At 40.2% G+C, this 23,156-nt stretch overlaps 1 protein-coding gene across 1 annotated transcript; it reads right to left on the bottom strand.

Annotated features, from left to right (window-relative positions):
- Positions 1–703: 703 nt before the first annotated feature.
- col28a1a (collagen, type XXVIII, alpha 1a) lies at positions 704–16,218 on the bottom strand. The gene is made up of 33 exons (XM_047816100.1): positions 16,104–16,218; positions 15,413–15,469; positions 14,331–14,887; positions 13,185–13,205; positions 13,036–13,095; positions 12,160–12,213; positions 12,019–12,063; positions 11,909–11,935; positions 10,733–10,777; positions 10,609–10,653; positions 9,765–9,818; positions 9,612–9,680; positions 9,445–9,513; positions 9,149–9,217; positions 8,810–8,878; positions 8,536–8,604; positions 8,394–8,462; positions 7,266–7,334; positions 6,997–7,068; positions 6,157–6,225; positions 5,921–5,992; positions 5,449–5,517; positions 5,150–5,218; positions 4,967–5,035; positions 4,736–4,804; positions 4,585–4,653; positions 4,356–4,493; positions 4,048–4,128; positions 3,433–3,468; positions 3,274–3,310; positions 3,139–3,194; positions 2,804–3,020; positions 704–1,926 (listed from the first exon to the last, which is right to left on the bottom strand). The coding sequence occupies exons 1-33, from the start codon at positions 16,216–16,218 to the stop codon at positions 1,754–1,756; spliced, it is 2,859 nt and encodes a 952-aa protein (XP_047672056.1). The 3' UTR covers positions 704–1,753.
- Positions 16,219–23,156: the final 6,938 nt, after the last annotated feature.

Genomic DNA, 23,156 nt, shown 5'->3' with positions numbered 1-23,156 from the left:
TTTTTGTTATGTACGGATATAATTCCACATGTGTTAATTCATAGTTTTGATGCCTTCGGTGCGAATCTACAATTTTCGTAGTCATGTAAATAAAGAAAACTCTTTAAATGAGAAGGTGTGTCCAAACTTTTGGTCTGTACTGTATTTATCTGTATTTAACAACATTAATACTTTTTTATACAACAGATGTCTGCCTGGTGTGTGACTCTCTTCTAATTCTCATGAAGAGAACATCTTATAGGGGAAAAAAAACTAAATCCATCACGCTGTAAGATATAAATCACCTGGTGCAGATTTGTGATACAAGATGTTAATCTGTTATTTGTCTCTCTCTTGATCTAACAACAGCATCATAATTATCTGATTAACGTATCGTCTGTAGCGTAACGTAAATAAGTCATTGTGTGTTGGACCAGCACGGTACGGGTCGGGTTCCTGCCCTTCTCCTGGTGATGGACAGCAGTGTGTTTCTGACAGGAGAGATAAGAAGTGGCCTGAAGCCAGACAGCTGCCATGTTACAGGTCCAGACATGGTGGAGGTACCAACACTCACGGGCTTTTATCACATTTGTCTCATAAATTACAATTTAATTACATACGCTTTATAATATCTTTATTATTCATTATTATATACTGCAGAACATTTCACATGTACAGCACTTCGGAAAACAAGTAATTAAATGAAAGTAAATATTATGCCAAGGTGAGTTTAATACTAATTTGTGTCAATGAAACACGGTAAATAATTCTGTAAAAGAAAAACATAAAATAAACTTTTCTATGCTGAAAATATGTATGTTGTTTTTTATTCTACATAATGAGGGTGAATAGAAACAGCTATGAATGTGTCCATACAGTAGGTCATTATACAGGGGTCTATGTATGATGACTTTTGAATATGTATTTATAGGATTAACAAATACTTATATAAACATGTTATAGGGGCGGGCGAGGTGCAGGTAGTGAGGGACGGGTGGGCAGGGTAGGCCAGGTGGGGCAGGTTGGTCGCTGTAGGCTGGGCAAGGCAGTCACGACGGGATTGCGAGGGTGGGGCGATTGGCTGCGGTAGGCGTGAAAGGGCAGGTGAGGGTATATTGTGTTTGTAAGTAGTTAGATGAAATGCACCCTGAAACCAAAGTTTATTTACCTAACAGGGGCTGATCATACTGTGAGTTCTCATGTGACAACAGTACACATAATATATTTAATTAAAATATTTTTTTATCTTTTTTTAATATGTGGAAAATTTTAGCCACTTGCAGCTCTTTTTTACTTTACAGTCTGTGACAAGGTGTCAATCGCATGAAGGGTTTAGTCGCTATGTAGTGTTGCTCATTAATAAATAAAAATGTTAGTTTGGTAAAATTGGACTTATTAATTTTGCATCGATCCACATAAGACTAGCAAACATGTTCATTATTTCTCTAGGACCCCACGTCTTTTATTTTTTATACTTAAACCACAAATCACGTCCAGAATAAAGTCTATAGCTTTTAAAACCAAAAATAATCACAAATCAAAACATTAATACATTAATCAGTACACACACACACACACACACACACACACACACACACACACACACACACACACACACACACACACACACACACAGCGAGAGTACTCTACACATTCCCTAATAACAAGTCGTAACAATGTGTTGGTTCGTATTTACACACTGCTTTACATTTGAACCAGATGAATCTTTGAATCATTTTCCTGCTTACTGAATTAAAATCGATTCTGAGCCACATCACTTTCTCACACAAGCATCCATGCAGTTCTCATGTGACTCGAAGCGGTTGCTGTTGCCTTGGCAACCTCCGTACCAGAACTGTGCGCATGCGTTTGCTAAAGGATCGTAGTACCACTTCACCTCGTAGGCCCTGCACGGCCCACGGTCGAGACGCTCGGTACAGCCAACAGCTGAAAACAAACACGTGTGTAGAATTAGAGAGATGTATTTCATCCCATTTAGGAGCAAATGATGAGTCATGTGATGTAAAAATGTTTCTCGGTATAGATGATGGAACTGATAATCACTTATCTCTCTCTTTAGATGTTTTTTCCCGCCATAGGAACTTATCTTCCTCGTCCTCAAACCGTTACTGTTACTATTCTATCTGTGTGAAGATTTATTAGAATTACCTGTGTACGTCATGCTTTAAAACGTGACACCGAATGAATTAACACGCATTAACACAGAGGTGTTGAATGACGAGTGGCAAGGCAAAGATCCTTGTAAACAACAATATCTTTACTAAGAGACATGCAAAAGTTGAACATACAATATACAAACTTTTTTACACCGTAGCACCAACCCGCACATGCGTATAAGCAAGCTTTAGGATCTTAGTCTGTTCAGATGTAAGGCTACAGAACACCGCTATGTTCTACAAGAGGGTTGGATTCTTGATTCTGATTGGTCCGAAGGTTTCATTTGTGCAACCTTTAAATCTGAGGCTGGTTCACACTGACCGGGAATCGAACCCAGGCTGGAGTAGTGAGGGTGCTAAAACTTAACCACTAATCCTCCATAAAATGTGAGGAAAAAACCATAAACAATAAACTGTGGGAGGAAATGTGTTGAAAGAAAGTCAATAAAAGTTTATGTCAGTTTGTCAGAAGACTGTAACGAATAAATGTCACAAAGATTAATTAACACCTTCAAAGCCAGACATTCTCAAATTGTTGTTCTTAATGTACGCTAATCTTGATTTATTCTTAATTCTATTATGTTTGTGTGTGTGTGTGTGTGTGTGTGTGTGTGTGTGTGTGTGTGTGTGTGTGTGTGTGTGTGTACCTGCTCCAGATAGGAGTGATGAAGTAGAGACGGTTTCCGGGTCGGGCAGGACGCTGGCGGGAACCCGAGGTCTCGTCACGGTTGCGTCCGGAGGCCGGAGACTGTCTATGTTCTGTGCTGTGAAACCACTCACATCCTCCTCATGCTCTGACATCGTCCTGTCATCGATTTCATACGTGTCTCCAAAGGAGGGTTTAAAATCCCCTGGAGCTTCGGGCTGGACAGGAAGAGGGAATATATCCAGGAAATCGTTAACAAGACTGAAATTTAGAAATAGAATCCATAGAATCGTTCCTGTGGATATCTAACATGCTCTACTCGATCACGCCTCTCACCTGTTTACCGTTTGTGCTAAACAGCAAACCATCATCTGGCTCACAGATCCGACTGCCTATGAAGAGTTATTAAACATTAGATACTCTTATAATATATGAATGTTTTTATTAGTGGACATGTTGCGTTTGTATTACCACAGAGTTCCTTGATTATTTTGATCACTTCTTCTCTCTGTTGAAGAAATAAAAGGCATCAGAGGCTGAAACACATGACATCGTGTGTCTGTGTAATGAATATAATAAATGTGTGGAATTACTGTAATGTAATTAATCACAAGTTTAAATTGCACGTACTGACAGGCCAGGTTCTCCCTTCCCACCAGGTTTGCCCTAAAATAAAAGTATTTTATATTTATTATTAATGATATTAATATTTCATATCATTATTATTTTTATATGTATCAAATGTTTTATGTAGAAAATGTTTTGAGTGAAAACTCTTAAATTATTATCTCCATAATAGCTTTTATATGTTCATTCATTCGTTCATTTTCTACCGCTTATCCGAACTTCTCGGGTCACGGGGAGCCTGTGTCTATCTCAGGCGTCATCGGGCATCGAGGCAGGATACACAATGGACGGAGTGCCAACCCATCGCAGGGCACACACACACTCTCATTCACTCACACACACACACACTACAGACAATTTTCCAGAGATGCCAATCAATCTACCATGAGTGTCTTTGGACCAGGGGAGGAAACCGGAGTACCTGGTAGAAACCCCCGAGGCACGGGGAGAACATGCAAACTCCACACACACAAGGCAGAGGTGGGAATCGAACCCCCAACCCTGGAGGTGTGAGGCAAACATGCTAACCACTAAGCCACCCTGCCCCCGCTTTTATGTTTTTTTAGGTAATTATTTACAATGAATGATTTACTTTATTAAAATATACAGTAAGAATACCGCTGCTCCTGTTTGCCCTGGTGCTCCGTAATCTCCACTGTCTCCTCTTCTTCCTCGTTCACCAGACAGACCCTTGTCTCCCTGAACCCAGAGCACATTCAGTAAATATAACCAGAACCGTCTCTATACAGCTTGATTTTCGTTTGTTTGTTTTCCACATAAAAATAAACACTGAGACTAAAAACATCACTTGGACTTTTAACATTTTCCTGCAGTGTTCCAGTTATTATCCAGCACTGCAACAGCAACTTGTATTGTTATGTACTTGTATTGTATCTAATATACAATAAATCCTGGGTTTCCAGAACCTTCTCTCCTTCAAGGCCGTGTCCTGTGGGACCTCTGGGGCCTGGTGGTCCCTGGAAGCCTGGCTGTCCTTTTGGACCCTGAACGCCCTCACCTAGTGGACCTGGAGGTCCAGGAGAACCTCGCTGACCCGTCGCACCCTAGAAGTAAACCCAAGATAAGGCATGAATCAACAAATCTTTTTGTTCTGATATTAGTCTAAAATATTAAATGGATAAAAAAAAATCTTACCTTCGGTCCTAAATGTCTAATTCCGGGTGTTCCAGGATGCCCAGGAACCCCTGGTGAACCTCTGTCCCCCTATCAATACACAGCTTCTGTCATTTTAACCTAATCAAAAGACATGAACAAATTTTTTTATTCAACATAACACAATCATTACCTTAATTCCCGGGAGTCCGATACCTTCTAATCCCATTTCTCCTGGTACTCCAGACAATCCAGGAAGTCCCTAAATTAAGGGCATAAACCCTAATGAGGAATTTTCTTGTGTACTGCTTTTTAAAATAAACCCTTGAGCTAACAGTAGAGTAGAACCCAGAGCACTGAACACTGCATCTGTTTATTTTTATTTAAATGTTTATTTAATGTATATGTACACATATACACCAACCTGAGGCCCAGGCTGACCTTCTCCCACTAACCCTTGTGGTCCCACTGGTCCAGATGGTCCTTTGTTACCCTGACAACAACGCAGGAATATCCAAAAAGTCATCGATGTACAGTATGCAGTAGAAATTGAATCTAAAATTTTTCCAAATTTTTTCATCATGGTTTGTGTCCAACGATTTATTACCTTTGGCCCTGGGAGACCGACTCCGGGCTCTCCAGCCACACCTTGAGGACCCACAGGCCCAGGCTCACCCTGAAGAGAGAAAAACCCCCACAGAAATCCAACTGTAAATATAACATTATATACAGTTTTCCACAGTACTGCTGTAAAGTTCATATCCATGCTCAGTGAGGTATTACAACATCATTATTGATATTATTTTCCTCATTCGTTACTCACAAAAACAAACAGAAAACAAAAACACAACAAAATATGTGAGCATCATAACAAGGTGCTTGATATAATCCTTAATATTTATATACCTTTGGTCCAGGAGATCCAAACCCTGGGAGCCCTGGCATCCCCAACATCCCTGGATTACCAGGTTCTCCCTAAAATAATAAACAAAAATTCATCCACAAGCATCTATTATCACATCAGCATCCCTATCTGTATACATCCTGCTGCTTATCATGCTAATCTCACATGTGCAGTAAACCTGTTAATACCACAGAGCTCAATTCTGATTGGTCAGAAGATTCGTTTACTCGTTTAGTACATATTCCTCCAGATTTGTGATGTATTCAGCTTGTTTTTCAAGTGAGGAATAACACCCTCAGTTACATGATGTTATAGGAGAATAATCAGTGATGCAGTGCTGTGTGTGAAACCCATTATAAAGCAGAGTTACCATAATACAGGTGTATTTTCCAATAACTGCACATCCTGAAGTGTTAGAGCATGTTACAGATTTGACAAGTATTACAATTTATTATTTATTAAACAATGATGTACCTTTGCCCCAGGGGGTCCTGCGGGTCCCGGAGATCCTGAAAGTCCACGAACACCTCGGTCACCTTGATCGCCCTACAGTGACATCACACACACAGACATACAGACTTCCAAATCAGTCATGTACTGATTCTGTCCCTGTAATTCTCCTTATTTATTTTTCATCTTTTAAATACATATTTTTATGTAATCTTTTCCTTTACCAACATTTTCACTCTACATATCAAATAACCTCATACCTTTTCGCCTGGACTTCCTTTTCCTGGTGCACCATCAGGACCTTGCAGACCAGGTAAACCCATCTCACCCTAATGTACCATATTGACCAAGAGGTACAAGCAATATATACGATACAAAGATTAGTGTACCAAACAGATTATAATGTTTGTTTACATTTAGTTTGAAAACACTTTTAGCCAAAAAATCATCTCTAGCTTTTATTTTCAGAAATAAAAAATGTCCTGCTTTTTAAGTCCATATTTTTTATCCCTCACTCTTTTCTAAAGTAAACGTGTTTCACATGCACACAGGTCATGTGAGTAACATTCATTCATTCTCTACCGCTTATCCGAACTACTCGGGTCACGGGGAGCCTGTGCCTATCTCAGGCGTCATCGGGCATCGAGACAGGATACACCCTGGACGGAGTGCCAACCCATCACAGGGCACACACACACTCTCATTCACTCACGCAATCACACACTACGGACAATTTTCCAGAGATGCCAATCAACCTACCATGCGTGTCTTCGGACCGGGGGAGGAAACCGGAGTACCCGGAGGAAACCCCCGAGGCACGGGGAGAACATCCAAACTCCACACACACAAGGCGGAGGCGGGAATCGAACCCCCAACCCTGGAGGTGTGAGGCGAACGTGCTAATCACTAAGCCACCGTGCCCCCATTTGAGTAACATTATACTTTTATACATTTTACTTTTGAACATTTTATACTGATGAGGTCAATTTAGAGTTTGACCTCTTGTAAAACAAAATCCCATCTGTTCATTTACTCCCACATCGTTGTTTGTTTCCGACTGTAAGGTTAAACCTGTCCCAAAAAATTAGCCCTAATCCGACCTTGGGTCCAACAACTCCATCTTCTCCTGGGATGCCAGGAATTCCCGGAGCACCATCTGATCCTGGCTCCCCCTGGAACATACAGAATATTTACAGGTATCTACTTTGAAGCTGTCACATGTCTAAACCAAGGTGTAAATTATACTGTAAGTGACTAAATTTATACCAGAAACTAAACAATATTATTCTTCTCATGTAATGCATTGTTAGCAATAATCAATTTCTTGTCTATTCTTATTTAGGTACGTATTTGAATTAAGTCACGTTACTTTTGGTCCAGGTTCTCCGATGCCTCTTTCTCCAGGATGTCCATGTTCACCAGGAAAGCCTTGATCACCCTGTGCAGTAATGTAATTGATATTTAAATTCTAAGATCCACGGATCACTCAAACAGGACGATTTAGTGTACAATGTGAAGAAGACTTCCATAAACCCTTTTATAGAAGACATGAAAATTCTACAGTAATGTAAGAAATCAAAGAAATAGCTAGTTAATTTTCAGGTGGTTCTATCTATCTATCTATCTATCTATCTATCTATCTATCTATCTATCTATCTATCTATCTATCTATCTATCTATCTATCTATCTATCTATCTATCTATCTATCATCTTACCACTGCACACATACTTTTGTCCATTTTGGCTTTCCACATTCTTCGATCATTATATGCTCTACATTATTTCAAATTCAAATGTATTCCTTTTTACACGGAACAAAACGCCTTGAATTTTTTTTTAAATTACTGTCTGTGTTGTGTTCTTAAATGGAATCACATTTTTAAGAAGTTAAAAATGGAATTAAAGAGTAAAATAAGAAGTATGTATACAATGAACATACAGTACTACACAATACCAGCAGTGTAGTATTTGTATTTGCTCATCGTTTGCACCGTCTACTTATGCTTTTCTGTATAAGCTATTACCTTTCCCAATCTCATCAAATGTGTGTGTGTGTGTGTGTGTGTGTGTGTGTGTGTGTGTGTGTGTGTGTGTGTGTGTGTGTGTGTGTGTGTCTGTGTATATATATTTATAAAAGCTGGTGTGTTGAGCTCTGCTTTTGGATAACATTGATCATTCTGCCATAAATAAATTAATGAAACAAAACACAATAAATAAACAAACAGACAGATAAATAAATACTACTATTATTACTACTGCTGCTTAAAATATATAATAATATTAATATATTAATATATAATATATATTTAATATATAATATTAAAATAATAATAATAATAATAATAATAATAATAATAATAATAATAATAATAATAATAATAACTTTTTGTGATACACATCCTTATCTTCTTCTTCCTAAAAAAAAATAAAAATTAAAAAAGAAAATAAAAAATAACAGCCATATGTTATGTCTTTTTATATGTCTGCAGCACTCACCTTTGTTCCTAAAATGCCCACACCAGGAACTCCTCTAGGACCCGGTGACCCGGTCAGTCCATGTTCACCCTGAATTTATAGAAATACATGATCACTATTGTTGTTCATGAGCTGAAATGACATTCAAGAGAAAATAGATTGCCTTTTCTCCCTGAATCCCAAGTCCAGGAAGTCCAATCGGTCCTGGTGGTCCCGGAGCTCCAGCATTGCCCTATAGCAGAACAAGCATTATATTAAATAACGTGATCTTAATGTGATATTTGTATTTTTTGGTAAATATCAAATTTTTAATAATAACTAAAAGAAAAGAAATTTCCATGCAATTGATGTACAAACACAAGCACATACAAACTACATGACGAAAACAAATGTCTTAAAATAGAGTAGAAATCTTGTTAAATTAATAAGGTTCTCACCTTTTCACCTTTAATGTCGAACCCTGGAGGACCGGTGATACCTTTTGGTCCCACAAAGCCTCTTTCCCCCTGAAACCACAGTCAGATGGATGTGTTTATTCTCCTGTAGAGTTCAGTGACTAGCGATAGTTTAAAATTCTCTAAAACTGATAATATTTATATACTTTCTTAATGTTTTTATGGATATAAAAAAACAAAATGTGTTTTCCTGTCAACACTTTACTCTAAAGAGTAAATAATAGACCGTAGTGAGAAAGTGAGAAAAAGTAAGATAACTTGCGCTGAAACAGAATATAAAGGTTAAAAAGCTGACAGATTTTGGTGTGAAAGTTTTCTTACTTTGGGTCCTGGTAAACCCTCGCCTGGAAAACCTTGTGATCCTGGCGGTCCCAATGGTCCTGGTGATCCCTTTCCGATACAAAGAAGCCGTTAGTGTTTATAACAGGAAGTTATGAAGTGATTGAACTGCATTTTGTTCCTTTGAGCCCCTTTGAACGTTAGATGAAACGTTGAGTGAATGTTTATTAGAGCAGATCCTGGGACTTTATTTATAGAATGTTACAGTCTGTCCTTCTTAGTTGTTATATCTGTTGTATAAAAACTTTATTTAAGAAATGAAAGATTGTGTAACTTACTGGTGGTCCTGGCTCTCCGATCCCAGTAGGTCCGGTAGAACCCGGACTGCCCTGGTTCCCTCTGTCTCCCTAACAACATTATGTGGAATAGCGGCACTGGTATCTGGTATCCTAATCATGCTGAGACTCTACACAACATTAAAGTGTGAGTTGAATTGTGTGCTAACCTTCAGACCAGGAAATCCAATTCCCTGGTCTCCAGGAGAACCAGAAGCTCCAGTAGGTCCTCGCTCACCCTGGCGACCCAAAAACATCTCTTTAACAATCATGATTTACACTGAATATAATAACAGCCTCAGATTGGAGGTATAGACACTGACTTTAGGACCAGCAGGACCAACTGGTCCATGATCTCCAGAACCACCAATAGGACCCTGAACACACACACACACACACACACACACACACACACACACACACACACACACACACACACACACACACACACACACCAGAGAAAGTCAAGACACAAGACATTTAAAATGTAATAAAATATATTCCTCAGTCTATCTATCTATCTATCTATCTATCTATCTATCTATCTATCTATCTATCTATCTATCTATCTATCTATCTATCTATCTATCTATCTGTCTGTCTGTCTGTCTGTCTGTCTGTCTGTCTGTCTGTCTGTCTGTCTGCCTTCTACACTCAAGCCATGAAGGAACTCATCATTCACATATTTTATAATATAAATAAATATAATTAAAAATAGAATCAAAACTATACACAAGTTTATTAAAAAAGGTAATGAAAATATTTGCAATAATCTTAATGAAGAATGTTGGAAATGATGGCTATTACTCTCTCTGTGTGTGTGTGTGTGTGTGTGTGTGTGTGTGTGTGTGTGTGTGTGTGTGTGTGTGTGTGTGTGTGTGTGTGTGTGTGTGTGATTTAATTATTCCCTGAGAAAAGACAACACCCGGAAATTGACTTCTTCAATAGTCACGATGAAGCTCTGAAGCTCTGAGGCTTTTGATCTCCAAATGCTCAGTAAGCTAACATTTCAATACTTAAGTAACACCATCACTGATCGTCTGCCAATAACCGCTCACCTGCTAGTGTTTAATTCCTTACATAACAGAACAATTATAAATAAGACAGTAGTTAGAAAATACTGGTCTTCTGTTACAGCTCATTTTGATCTAAAAGGGTGATGATCACCTGTTCTCCGGGAGGTCCACGAGGTCCTGGTGGTCCATCTGCACCCTGTGGAATGGAGCAAATGACAGAAACTTACAGCATGGGCTCTAAAAAAATGATACAGAGAATTATCCACAAAACATACCTGATCTCCTTTAAACCCTGCTGTTCCACACTCTCCTCTCTCACCCTACAGAACGAGAGAGAGAGAGAGAGAGAGAGAGAGAGAGAGAGAGAGAGAGAGAGAGAGAGAGAGAGAGAGAGAGAGAGAGAGAGAGAGAGAGAGAGAGAGAGAATCAGAGGTGTTGAAGCATCTCTCAAGACTCTATCTAGTTAGGAGTTAGTCAACAATATGTTGGACTTTGAGGTACGTAGGTGGGCTACAATAGTAGCGGACAACAAACTGGACACATAAAGATGAGACAAAACATCAGATGGTATGATAATTCTCAAATTTTTTTTTTTTTGTAGCTTTTGGCATCGACAGCATAGAACCCCGGACCAAACCTGCCTTGGGTCAATAGCTCATTCTGGTGCTGGAGGTGTGTGTTTGCATGTTCTCCCTGAGGGGTTTCCTCATGGAACTCCAGTATCCTCCCTCAGTCCAAATACATGCATTGTAGACTGACTGGCATCTCTAAAGTGTCCGTAGGTGAAGATATCGGTATACACTCAAGGTTCATTGTGACCCTGAGGAGGATAAGTGCTACAGAAGATGGATGGATACAGATGGGTATATTCTAGTAATTGCATATAATTCCGAATATTGTTATTGGTCATATATTTGATTGAAGTGTCCTGAGAAAGTCTTTTCCGCATTATTGAGTTTGCACATGTGAAAGTTTCTTCACTTTTAAATCCAAAACCTGACTCAGAAAGTCAATGGTCGACGTTGTTGTGTTGTCGGTGCTTGTGTATGTTTAGATAGATGCTGAATTCTTCTGTAGTGTAGCGACTCAATCCAATAAGGTTGGATCTTGGTCCACTGCTCCAGGATCTCAGTAGGGTTCAAATCCAGAAACCGAACAGATTATTTCAACACATTGACACTAATTCCTGTGCTGCAATTTATTGGGATGTCGGACTAGGCTCATTATCCTGTTAATACACCAATCTAAGGCCAAAGCGTAACCTCGTGGCAGACGTTTGGAGGTTTTTTCTTGTACGCACTCCTTTTCTCACCAAACATCATGTTCATGGTGCTCGTGTTGTACATTCTTTCTCTCTTTTTCACACAGCATACAGTTCCACATGTAGCTGCTCCTTTAAAACAACAAAACAATCAAAGCTACATAATGACAAGGTGATAAAAGAGATGAACCTTTTCTCCTCTCGCTCCTGGTCGTCCCTGTAACAAGAGCAACAAACAGCATCATGAGTCCAGGAAAACTCTAAAATACTTAAATAATCCTGAGTATCCCAACGTGGCACCTCGCGGCCTTCCACTCCTGGTCGTCCGTTCGAGCCATGTTCCCCCTGTAATAACAACAGATATGAAAGAAGTGTATCAGCATACACTCTGTAAACTCAAATAAATAAATAAATATAACAGAACCTAAAATGGGAACTTACTCTGGTTCCTTTGAGACCAGGAAGGCCAGGAAGGCCAGGAAGTCCTGGTTTCCCCTTAAAAAAACAAATGTTGGTAAACTTCAGCAGATAATTAAGGAGTAAAACACTCGCAGTCATTTTTAGGATTTTGAAGTTCAACATTGTTAATGTTCACACCTTGATGTAGATTATTCTCCAATAGCCATGTCAGTTTCTCTTAGACTACAGCAATATGAGTTTTTTATTTATGGAAGAACAACTTTATACGCTATACTTTATCCTTTTAGGGTAACGTTTAACATTGTGGAACATCGTGATGCAAACGAGTTCCTGTTATCACTGTGAGCACATTGACCTACTGTTAGAGCTGCTTGAGAATTCGCTAGAGCTAAAGTACATAGCTGGGTTTCACAAAGAGTGAATTCATTCATTCATTTTCTACCGCTTATCCGAACTACCTCGGGTCACGGGGAGCCTGTGCCTATCTCAGGCGTCATCGGGCATCGAGGCAGGATACACCCTGTTCGGAGTGCCAACCCATCGCAGGGCACACACACACACACTCTCACTCACTCACACACTCACACACTACGGACAATTTTCCAGAGATGCCAATCAACCTACCATGCATGTCTTTGGACCGAGGCAGGAAACCAGAGTACCCGGAGGAAACCCCCGAGGCACGGGGAGAACATGCAAACTCCACACACACAAGGTCGGAGACGGGAATTGAACCCCCAACCCTGGAGGTGTGAGGCGAACGTGCTAACCACTAAGCCACTGTGCTCCCCAAGAGTGAATTCAATTTGAGTAAATAGATAAGATTCAGGGTGAGGCTGCTTTGAGATGATGATGATGATGATGATGATGATGATGATGAGTGGTGTGTTTTCTCACCGGGTTTCCTGCAGGACCTTCCTCTCCTTTATCACACAGACAGGACTTGAGCTGAGGACACTACAACAGACATAAACCATAATCAGTACTAATGACTAAAATAATACATGATCACGTACAGCCATCATTCCCTAAAAGTTTGGACTTACCTCTGTGTTAACAACCGTGCTCTATATAAAAAAGGGGGAGAAAAAATACTATTATGTCTGAATAAAAACGCTGAACATAATACATAATATACATAATATATCTATACAGTGAACATAGTATATTAACATCACGATACCTGTAAAATCCTGTAACTCTACTTAAAGAAGCCCAAATATTAGAACTTGATAATAAACATCTGTGTGTCACATAACAAAACTTTTAATAATACGACATGAAACAGATATTTTAATTATACGTGAGATTGCAATATTGTTAGCAAGTCTCTCACTCATTTTCTACCGCTTATCCAAACTTCTCGCGTCACGGGGAGCCTGTGCCTATCTCAGGCGTCATCGAGCATCAAGACAGGATACACCCTGGAGTGCCAACAGATCGCAAGGCACCCACACACACTCATTCACTCACGCAATCATGCAATCACACACTACGGACAATTTTCCAGAGATGGAAACCCTACCATGCATGTCTTTGGACCGGGGGAGGAAACCGGAGTACCCGGAGGAAACCCCCGAGGCACGGGGAGAACATGCAAACTCCACACACACAAGGTGGAGGCGGGAATCAAACCCTGACCCTGGAGGTGTGAGGCTAACATGCTAACCACTAAGCCACCGTGCCCCCCCATTGTTATCAAGTACACTTGGTAATTTATCTGTTAATATTTACAAATAAAAAACCAGCACTTTTTACCAGTACACTGGTGTTTCATTGTGCCAGTTAATTTTCAGATAAATTTATATTTAGGAGAGATAATATATATTTTCTGGCCGTGAGTCCGATCTAATATGAGTCGCTGAGCTTTAAGTGTGAGACGTGTGTTTTTACCTTGAACAGAAATACTTAATACCGAAACACTACAAATTCCTGAGTGTCTACTTTCATACGAGCTTCATATTAACGCCACTGCGGAGTGGGACATTACGAAACAGGAGGAAATTCCATTATTTGGACTCTTGGAAAAAGAATTAAACCACAAAAGGAAAAATTCTAATTGAATAAAATAAAATAACAGTGTGGAACAGTGTGGCATCTGCTTGATTAAAATATGTCAGTCGACATTATGATCATAAAGGTATAATAAGATGTCAGTGTTTTGACAGCTTCAGATTCACTTGTTCACTAACCAACTCTCTGAAAAGTCTCTCGTCCAGCCGAGGATCCTCAAGGCTGAAAACGTGCTGCTGTGCTGGAGGACTGGCGATGGACCTCAGCCTGGTATCGCTCTGCCTGTCTCCTGTCAGACCGATGACGAACACTCGTATGTTGTTGTTTTTGGCATCTGTGGCAGCAGCAATGGCGCTGGGGCTGCGTGGGTGATCCACTCCATCCGTCATGAGCAGGGCGATACGCACACTGCTTTCGGCCGTCTCCCGAGTAAAGAGATGCGTGGCGTTCGAGATGGCGTAGGCCAAATATGTGCCATGACCAAGGTGGGTCATGGACAATACACGTCTTTGGAAGACATCTACATCCTGCCAGTCATGGAAGTTGTGCTCCAGTGAGACGGTGCTGCTGTACTGCAACACGGCCAAACGCACACGTACACTCCAGCTGGGAACGTGCATCAGAGACAACCTGGTGCTGAAGCGCTGAACGAAGCTGCGCTGCTTCTCAAACACAAGAACCTTGTCATTCTCAGAGCTGTCCATCAGGAACGCCACCTCCACTGGACAAATCAGTGCTTCAGAGGAAACAGAATTGGTGCACTCGAAGAAAGAGGATTGAGCATTCGTATTAAAAAACAAACACAAAAATCTGTTTGTTATAGCTACAAATTCTCTTCACTGGAGTGTCCTGTACAGAGCCCTGACTCACTGGAGTGTCCTGTACAGAGCCCTGACTCACTGGAGTGTCCTGTACAGAGCCCTGACTCACTGGAGTGTCCTGTACAGAGCCCTGACTCACTGGAGTGTCCTGTACAGAGCCCTGACTCACTGAGTGTGTCCTGTACAGAGCCCTGACTCACTGGAGTGTCCTGTACAGAGCCCTGACTCACTGGAGTGTCCTGTACAGAGCCCTGACTCACTGGAGTGTCCTGTACAGAGCCCTGACTCACTGGAGTGTCCTGTACAGAGCCCTGACTCACTGGAGTGCCCTGTACAGAGCCCTGACTCACTGGAGTGTCCTGTACAGACCCCTGACTCACTGGAGTGTCCTGTACAGAGCCCTGACTCACTGGAGTGTCCTGTACAGAGCCCTGACTCACTGGAGTGTCCTGTACAGACCCCTGACTCACTGAGTGCTCTGGCGTCTAGTGGGAAGACTTTGAAGAAGAGAAGAGAAGAGAAGAGAAGAGAAGAAAAGAGAAGAGAAGAGAAGAGAAGAGAAGAGAAAAGAAGTGAAGAGAAGTGAAGAGAAGAGAAGTGAAGAGAAGAGAAGAGACGAGAAAGAGAATCAATTCCTACGAGACTACCACTCCTCTCTCCTCCCTCTCCCTCTCTCCTCTTCCCTCCTCTCCCTCTCCTCTACTTTCCTCGCCTCTCCTCTCTCCTTCTCCTCTCCTCTCCTCACATCTCTCTCCTCTCCTCCCCCTCTCCTCTCCTCCCCCTCTCCTCTCCTCTCCTCTCCTCTCCTCTCCTCTCCTCTCCTCTCCTCTCCTCTCTCTCCTCTCCTCTCCCTCTTCCCTCTCTCCCCTCTCCTCTCCTCTCTCTGCTCCCCTCTCCTCTCCTGCTTCCTCTCTCTCTCTCTTCTTCTCTTCTTATAAGAGAGAAGAGAAATAAATCTGGAGTGAGATCTTCATCCAGATCATGAGTATGATGGTCAGGGGTGCACAAACTTTTGGACACATGAATCAACACTATAAGAGTTAAGAATAATATAATAAATAATAAATGATAAACACTGTAAATCTGATGGAATGTACTGTATGTAATATTTATAATATCTTTATTTTTTACCTTTCGCTTCATTTCGGACCACCAGCTTGTTTATTTTCTGTCTGCTCCTCTGTCCACTCAGACCTCTCCCAGAGAAGATCATCAGCAGGACACACAGCACCACACCATGCTGCATCCTGACACACACACACACACACACACACACACACACACACACACACACACACACACACACACACACACACACACACACACATATGCAACCTACAGACCAAGCCATATTCCCTCAACTCATTCATCTTTCCTTTCTATAATCATTTAAACAGATAAAAGAGTTCCAGTAAAGATGTAAGTGTAAAGAGTTAATAAAACAGAGTGTAAAGGAGTACACACACACACACACACACACACACACACACACACACACACACACACACACACACACAAAGCTTTTGCTATTACAGGATTTACAGTATAAAACACTTACCTTAAATGTCCAGTATTATTATTAAGTTTGTTTTGTAATGTAAAGATCCAGTTTAGTGTGTGTGTGTGTGTGTGTGTGTGTGTGTGTGTGTGTGTGTGTGTGTGTGTGTGTGTGTGTGTGTGTGTGTGTGTGTAGAGAGAGAGACGGAGTACTCCTAACACTGTGTATCGTCTTCACTTCTCTGTCAATATACTGTACCGTTTTTACTGTCCTCTACTGGTGTACTGGTGTAATGATGTACTGATGTACCAATTCCATGTTGTCTGAGGACAACAATCTCTTCATCAATACACAATTATCAGACTGTATCTGACTGTAGAAAGGACATTATTCATAAAAACACTCTCTGGTGTTTATAACAGTTTATAACCACACTCTCCAGTGTCACCCAAATGAGGATGAGGTTCACTTTTGAGTCTGGTTCCTCTCAAAGTTTCTTCTTCTTCCATCTAAGTGAGTTTTTCCTCACCACAGTCACCTTAGGTTTGTTCATTAGGGATAAATACAAACACATTAAAATAGAAGTCTAATATTAATCTTGAACTTTTGTATAATATTAAAGTTTCTTATGTTCTGTAAAGCTGCTTTGAGTTCATGTCCATTGTTAATAACGCTATACAGATAAAATCGAATCGAATCGAATACTTAATTCATCACATTGACGAAGACACAGCAAAAAGCCGAGCTAAGAAACTCTCTGATAATAATTAAAGGGATTTTATTAATAATCTATTTGGGTTACACAGTGTTAAGTACTGTGGATTTATATAAGCACGCAGGAAAAAGGAATAAAACCCGGTGCGCATGTTGATTTGTTTGTTATTAGCTTAAGATTATGTTGAGTCCTGATAATAACCTTTCAATTTTTAATTTTAAGCCTGTGACAAATCACCAATAATCATCACTAAATCTTACAGACCAAACAGAACAAATGTGTCGTTGTTCAAGCTGAAATAAAAGATGATGCGAAAATGATTCAAAGTTGGAATATGGAATTAATTTCATATAAAAAAAAACATCATTAATGCTCTAATCTTCTTTTTATTTATCTTATTATTATGCCTTTTTTATACGGCGGATGTCTGCCTGGTGTGTGACGCTCTTCTGATTCTCATGAAGAACATCTTAGATGAAAAAAAAAACGAAATCCATCAAGCTGTATGATATAAATCACCTGGTGAAGATTTGTAATACAAGGTGTTAATAAGATGAGTGTTATTTGTCTTTTTCTCTTGATCTAACAACAGCATCATGAATATCTGATTAACCTTTCGTCTGTATCGTAACGTAAATAAGTCATTGTGTGTTGGACCAGCACGGTACGAGTCGGGTTCCTGCCCTTCTCCTGGTGATGGACAGCAGTGTGTTTCTGACAGGAGAGATAAGAAGTGGCCTGAAGCCAGACAGCTGCCATGTTACAGGTCCAGACATGGTGGAGGTACCAACACTCACGGGCTTTTATCACATTTGTCTCATAAATTACAATTTAATTACACACGCTTTATAATATCTTTATTATTCATTATTATATACTGCAGAACATTTCACGTCTTATTTACAGCACTTCGGGGGGGAAAAACCAAGTAATTAAATGAAAATAAATATTATGCCATTTAAGGTGAGTTTAATACTAATTCATGAGAGTGAAAGATGGTAAATAATTCTGTAAAAGAAAAACATAAAATAATCTTTTCTATGCTGAAATCTTTTTTTATTCTACATAATGAAGGTGAATAGAAACAGCTGTGAATGTGTCCATACAGTAGGTCATTATACAGGTGTCTATGTAGGATGACTTTTATGTGTGTTTATAGGATTACAAATACTTATATAATGTGTTATAATGCTATACTGCATTCATTATTTTGACCTAAAAAAAAAAGTTATGAAAGTTATGTGCCTGTTAGTGACGGTCTGGGGCGGGTGGAGGGCAGGCGAGGTGCAGGTAGTGAGGGATGGGTGGGCAGGGTAGGCCAGATGGGGCAGGTTGGTCGCTGTAGGCTGGGCAGGGCGGTCACGATGGGAATGGGAGGGTGGGGTGATTGGGTGCGGTAGGCATGGCAGGGCAGGTAGGTGTAGTGTAGCAGTGGGAATATGTTGTGTTTGGAGGTAGGAAGGTAGTTGACGACATGCACCCTGAAATCACTCTTTTTTACTTTACAGTCTGTGACAAGGTGTCAATCCCATGAAGGGTTTAGTCTCCAGTCTTAAGACTAAAGTGGGGCAATGTTTAAAGCACATGATTGCTAGTGAAATATAATATGTTTTAATATAATAATGTTAATAAATATAATAATGTTTTAATGTTTCTGTTTTACTGACATCCATGAGGACTGTGGAATAGAGTTCCTGAAGCTCGGTGTGATCCTGTGAACTAATTAATTTATTAATAATATGAAGTTAAGCAGGAGGGCACGGTGGCTTAGTGGTTAGTACGTTCGCCTCACAACTTCAGGGTTGGGGGTTCGATTCCCGCCTCCACCTTGTGTGTGTGGAGTTTGCATGTTCTCCCCGTGCCTCGGGGGTTTCCTCCGGGTACTCCGGTTTCCTCCCCCAGTCCAAAGACATGCATGGTAGGTTGATTGGCATCTCTGGAAAATTGTCCGTAGTGTGTGAGTGTGTGTGAGTGAATGAGAGTGTGTGTGTGCCCTGTGATGAGTTGGCACTCCGTCCAGGGTGTATCCTGCCTCGATGCCCGATGACGCCTGAGATGCCTGCTCCCCGTGACCCGAGTAGTTTGGATAAGCGGTAGAAAATGTATGAATGTATATTTCACCAAAATATTTCACGTTCCTTTTACTGAAGGAAATTCGTGACAGAGTAAAGAAACATAGTTTATAGAATCTGAGTAAAAAAGAGAAAACGGTTGATTCATAAATGATCCAAATAAAAACACAGAACTTGGGTTAGGATTCTTTAATAAAATTATTAGAAATGTATGTATGTTGTGGTCAAATGTTAATCAGCTAAAAAATATCCTATTCGATTACAAACAAACAAATATTACAAGTCAATAAGTTTATATTGCCACAGACGGGTAGATCCCATAGACCTGTATTATTAGCCAGTGAGAATTCTGATCTCAGGACCACACAGACGTTTGCCTTCTTTGGAGAAATTATCCCACAATATGCTGACATCCATCCATACAGCAACACAAGCACAGGAAGATAGTACGGTTATTTAATACAATCGATGTTCCTCATTTTTAGGAAGTGTTCCAATGATTCTGAAAGGTTTTCTGTACAAAATTTGCAAATGCATGTGTACATTTACATCTCTCAGTCGTTCCAGTGATGTGTTGTGCCGTGTGAGATCTCCTCTCTGGCACGTTTAACAAACGGGCAGATTTATGAGGTTTCCGAGTTAAACAAACCTCCGAGCTCTTCTGGTCGTCGGTGTAAGAGGGAGGGGAGAAAAGTCGAAGCCGCTTTTCATGTGTTTTCTCACCTTCACTGCGATGAACTGCTGAACTTCCAGAGATTCAGAGCTGCAGTTTGCCGGAGGAGAACGTGCCACGGGCTGTGTTTCTGTGGAATTTATGGAGAATCTGAATCTTTACTGTGTCAATTTTCCAAAAACATTTTTAGCTGGAAGATATGATAAAGAGGGAAAAGATGACAGGTGGAGCAAAATACCGCTGTGTTTGGGTTCTGACCCCATCTGTGGTGGAATGAGCTTTCAGCTTTAATACCGAGAGTCGACTCTCTGTCGTTCTTCTGTCAGGCCTGTTAGATACAATTTTATATCGTAAACTAATTCTGTGAATGGAATAAATGTGAGAAAAGACCCAAACAGCAACAGACCCAAAATGTTTACCATGATTAAAAAATCAGGCAGGTCTTTTTAGCGTAAGTATTTACCCCCTGTACCTGCTGGAGCCACTTGAACCACTCCAATAGATTTTCTGTTATGTTGGTATCGCTCTGTATTTTCCTACATGCTTCTTGTCCCCAACCCTGACCACCTTCCCAGTCCTTGATATTTAAATACATCTTCACATCATGATGCAACCACCAGCATGCTTCCCTGTGGGTTGATTTCATCCGCAGTGTTTGACAGAGAGAATCTTTTTTACATGTTTGTTAACTCATTCTTTATTTCTTTTTCTAATCTTCACACAAAGCCCAGCACCATGAAGAGTCCATTCTGTGGTTGTGATCATTCATTCATTCATTCATTCATTCATTCATTTTCTACCGTTTATCTGAACTTCTCAGGCGTCATCGGGCATCAAAGCAGGATACACCCTGGATGGAGTGCCAACTCATCGCAGGGCACACACACACTCTCATTCACACACACACACACACACACACACACACACACACACACACACACACACACACACACACACACACACACACACACACACTCACAGACAATTTTCCAGAGATGCCAATCAACCTACCATGCATGTCTTTGGACCGGGGGAGGAAACCAGAGTACCCTGAGGAAACCCCCGAGGCACGGGGAGAACATGCAAACTCCACACACACAAGGCGGAGGCGGGAATCGAACCCCCAACCCTGGAGGTGTGAGGCGAACATGCTAATCACTAAGCCACCGTGCCCCCGGTTGTGATCATGTGAAAGTTTATTTTTTCCCCTATCTAAATCGTGTCTCTCTTCTTCAGAGTTACCCTTTTTATTTTGGTTGTTTCTCAGACATATATCCTGACATATAATCCGAATTATGCATTTATTGTTGAATGTTAACCATGATATTTTAAAAATGATTTAAAATTAAAAAATATACATTTTATTACTACGTACTGTTTAACAGAATAATTTATGGCTCAGGGATTCAGATGAAGATTCTTTATTTGTCACACACACACACACACACACACACACACACACACACACACACAACACACACACACACACACATATACACATATATATATATATATATATATATATATATATATATATATATATATATATATATTATAGATTATATTATATAGAAAATATGATGTAATTAAATGTAATAAACTTATAACCAAATATAGAAGTCTATAGAAAATATAATGAAGTTAAATATACAGAACAATACAGAGTGCAAAGCAAACATGTTCCTGTAGTGCTGTGTATGTGTGTGTGGTGTCCATGTGTGAGGTGGGAATAGAGAGAGACACTCTCGTGTCCGTGTTCAGTAACAGTCGTGTTTAAACTCCTCTTGTGTTGGTCCTCGGAATCTGGTAGTGTTTCTCTAATGGGTGCCCGAATTATGTACACAGGGTAAAGGTCCTAAAATAAATGCTTAATTATTAAAATAAATGATTTATAATATTTAAATGGAATCACAACTCTGCTTATAAGAGGCCAGATATATGAAAAACAAAAAAATGCTAAAGGAAAGAGCCAGATTTCAGGGAAAGATATATATATAATAGACTAATCTAAAATGAAATCAATGACAGTGAAGCATGGTGGTGGGAGCATCATAGCCTGTATCGCTGGTTGTAGATCAAATGATTAAAGAACCCTGAACAAATAGACATATGAACAAGTGTATAGCTCAGGATCACAACGTAAATATGGCTGAAGTGTTGCTCGTATCAGTGGAGCTCGTAAAGTCTGGATCAGTTGCCTTCTAGCGAAGAAAAGGTTGACAAGTTTAGTTCCTAAACTGACATTTTAACGAGTTGACGTTTTAGTGTTCATAAGTATGATATATTACACCAAAGTGTGATGTTGGTTATAAAAACATCACTCAGTCACACAGTGATGTCATCTTGGTTGTTTAACATTCAACATGTTTTCTTTTACTGTTATATTCTCAGTTCTGATTGGTCAGAAGGTGTTGATTTATTTTCTATCACAGCAGCTCTGAAGATAATTCTCACTCCAAGGCAAGTCTCAGGTTTATACAGTATGAATGGAATAATTCTAATATGTTAATTTTTCAGTAGTAATTCATTCAGTCATTTTCTACCGCTTATCCGAACTACCTCGGGTCACGGGGAGCCTGTGCCTATCTCAGGCGTCACCAACCCATCACAGGGCACACACACACTCTCATTCAATCACACACTCACACACTACGGACAATTTTCCAGAGATGCCAATCAACCTACCATGCATGTCTTTGGACCGGGGGAGGAAACCGGAGTACCCGGAGGAAACCACCAAGGCACAGGGAGAACATGCAAACTCCACTCACACAAGGTGGAGGCGGGAATCGAACCCCCAACCCTGGCGGTGTGAGGCGAACGTGCTAACCACTAAGCCACCGTTCCCTCCTGTGTTTATTTATTTAATAATAATAAAGAAATGAAAAAAAAAAGAATAATATACAGACGTTCATATGCTGAAATGTTTAGTAAGGAGATCTCAGGTATCAATTTTCACAACAATGAGCTGGACAAACGAAATGCTCAAAGTTACACAATTATGTAGAAATATTTACTTATATTTATCACGATTATGTAGAAAGAGAAAAGTGCAGAGTCAGCACTGGTGTATGTAGGGATCTGTGAATCTGTCTTATCAGTCGTCACTGATTTACATCAACTCTATTGGCTGTGTCGGTTGGTCGTTTAAAAATCAACCTGTTTTCAGCTGCTTAATAGCTGAAATCTGATTGGCTCCTGAAGAAAAAATAAAAGAACTCTATTG

This window comes from Tachysurus fulvidraco, chromosome 7 (assembly GCF_022655615.1).
Source record: "Tachysurus fulvidraco isolate hzauxx_2018 chromosome 7, HZAU_PFXX_2.0, whole genome shotgun sequence".
Classification (NCBI taxonomy): Eukaryota; Metazoa; Chordata; class Actinopteri; order Siluriformes; family Bagridae; genus Tachysurus; species Tachysurus fulvidraco.
Note: the sequence above shows the minus strand (reverse complement) of the source record. Positions and strands in the feature narration are given on the sequence as shown.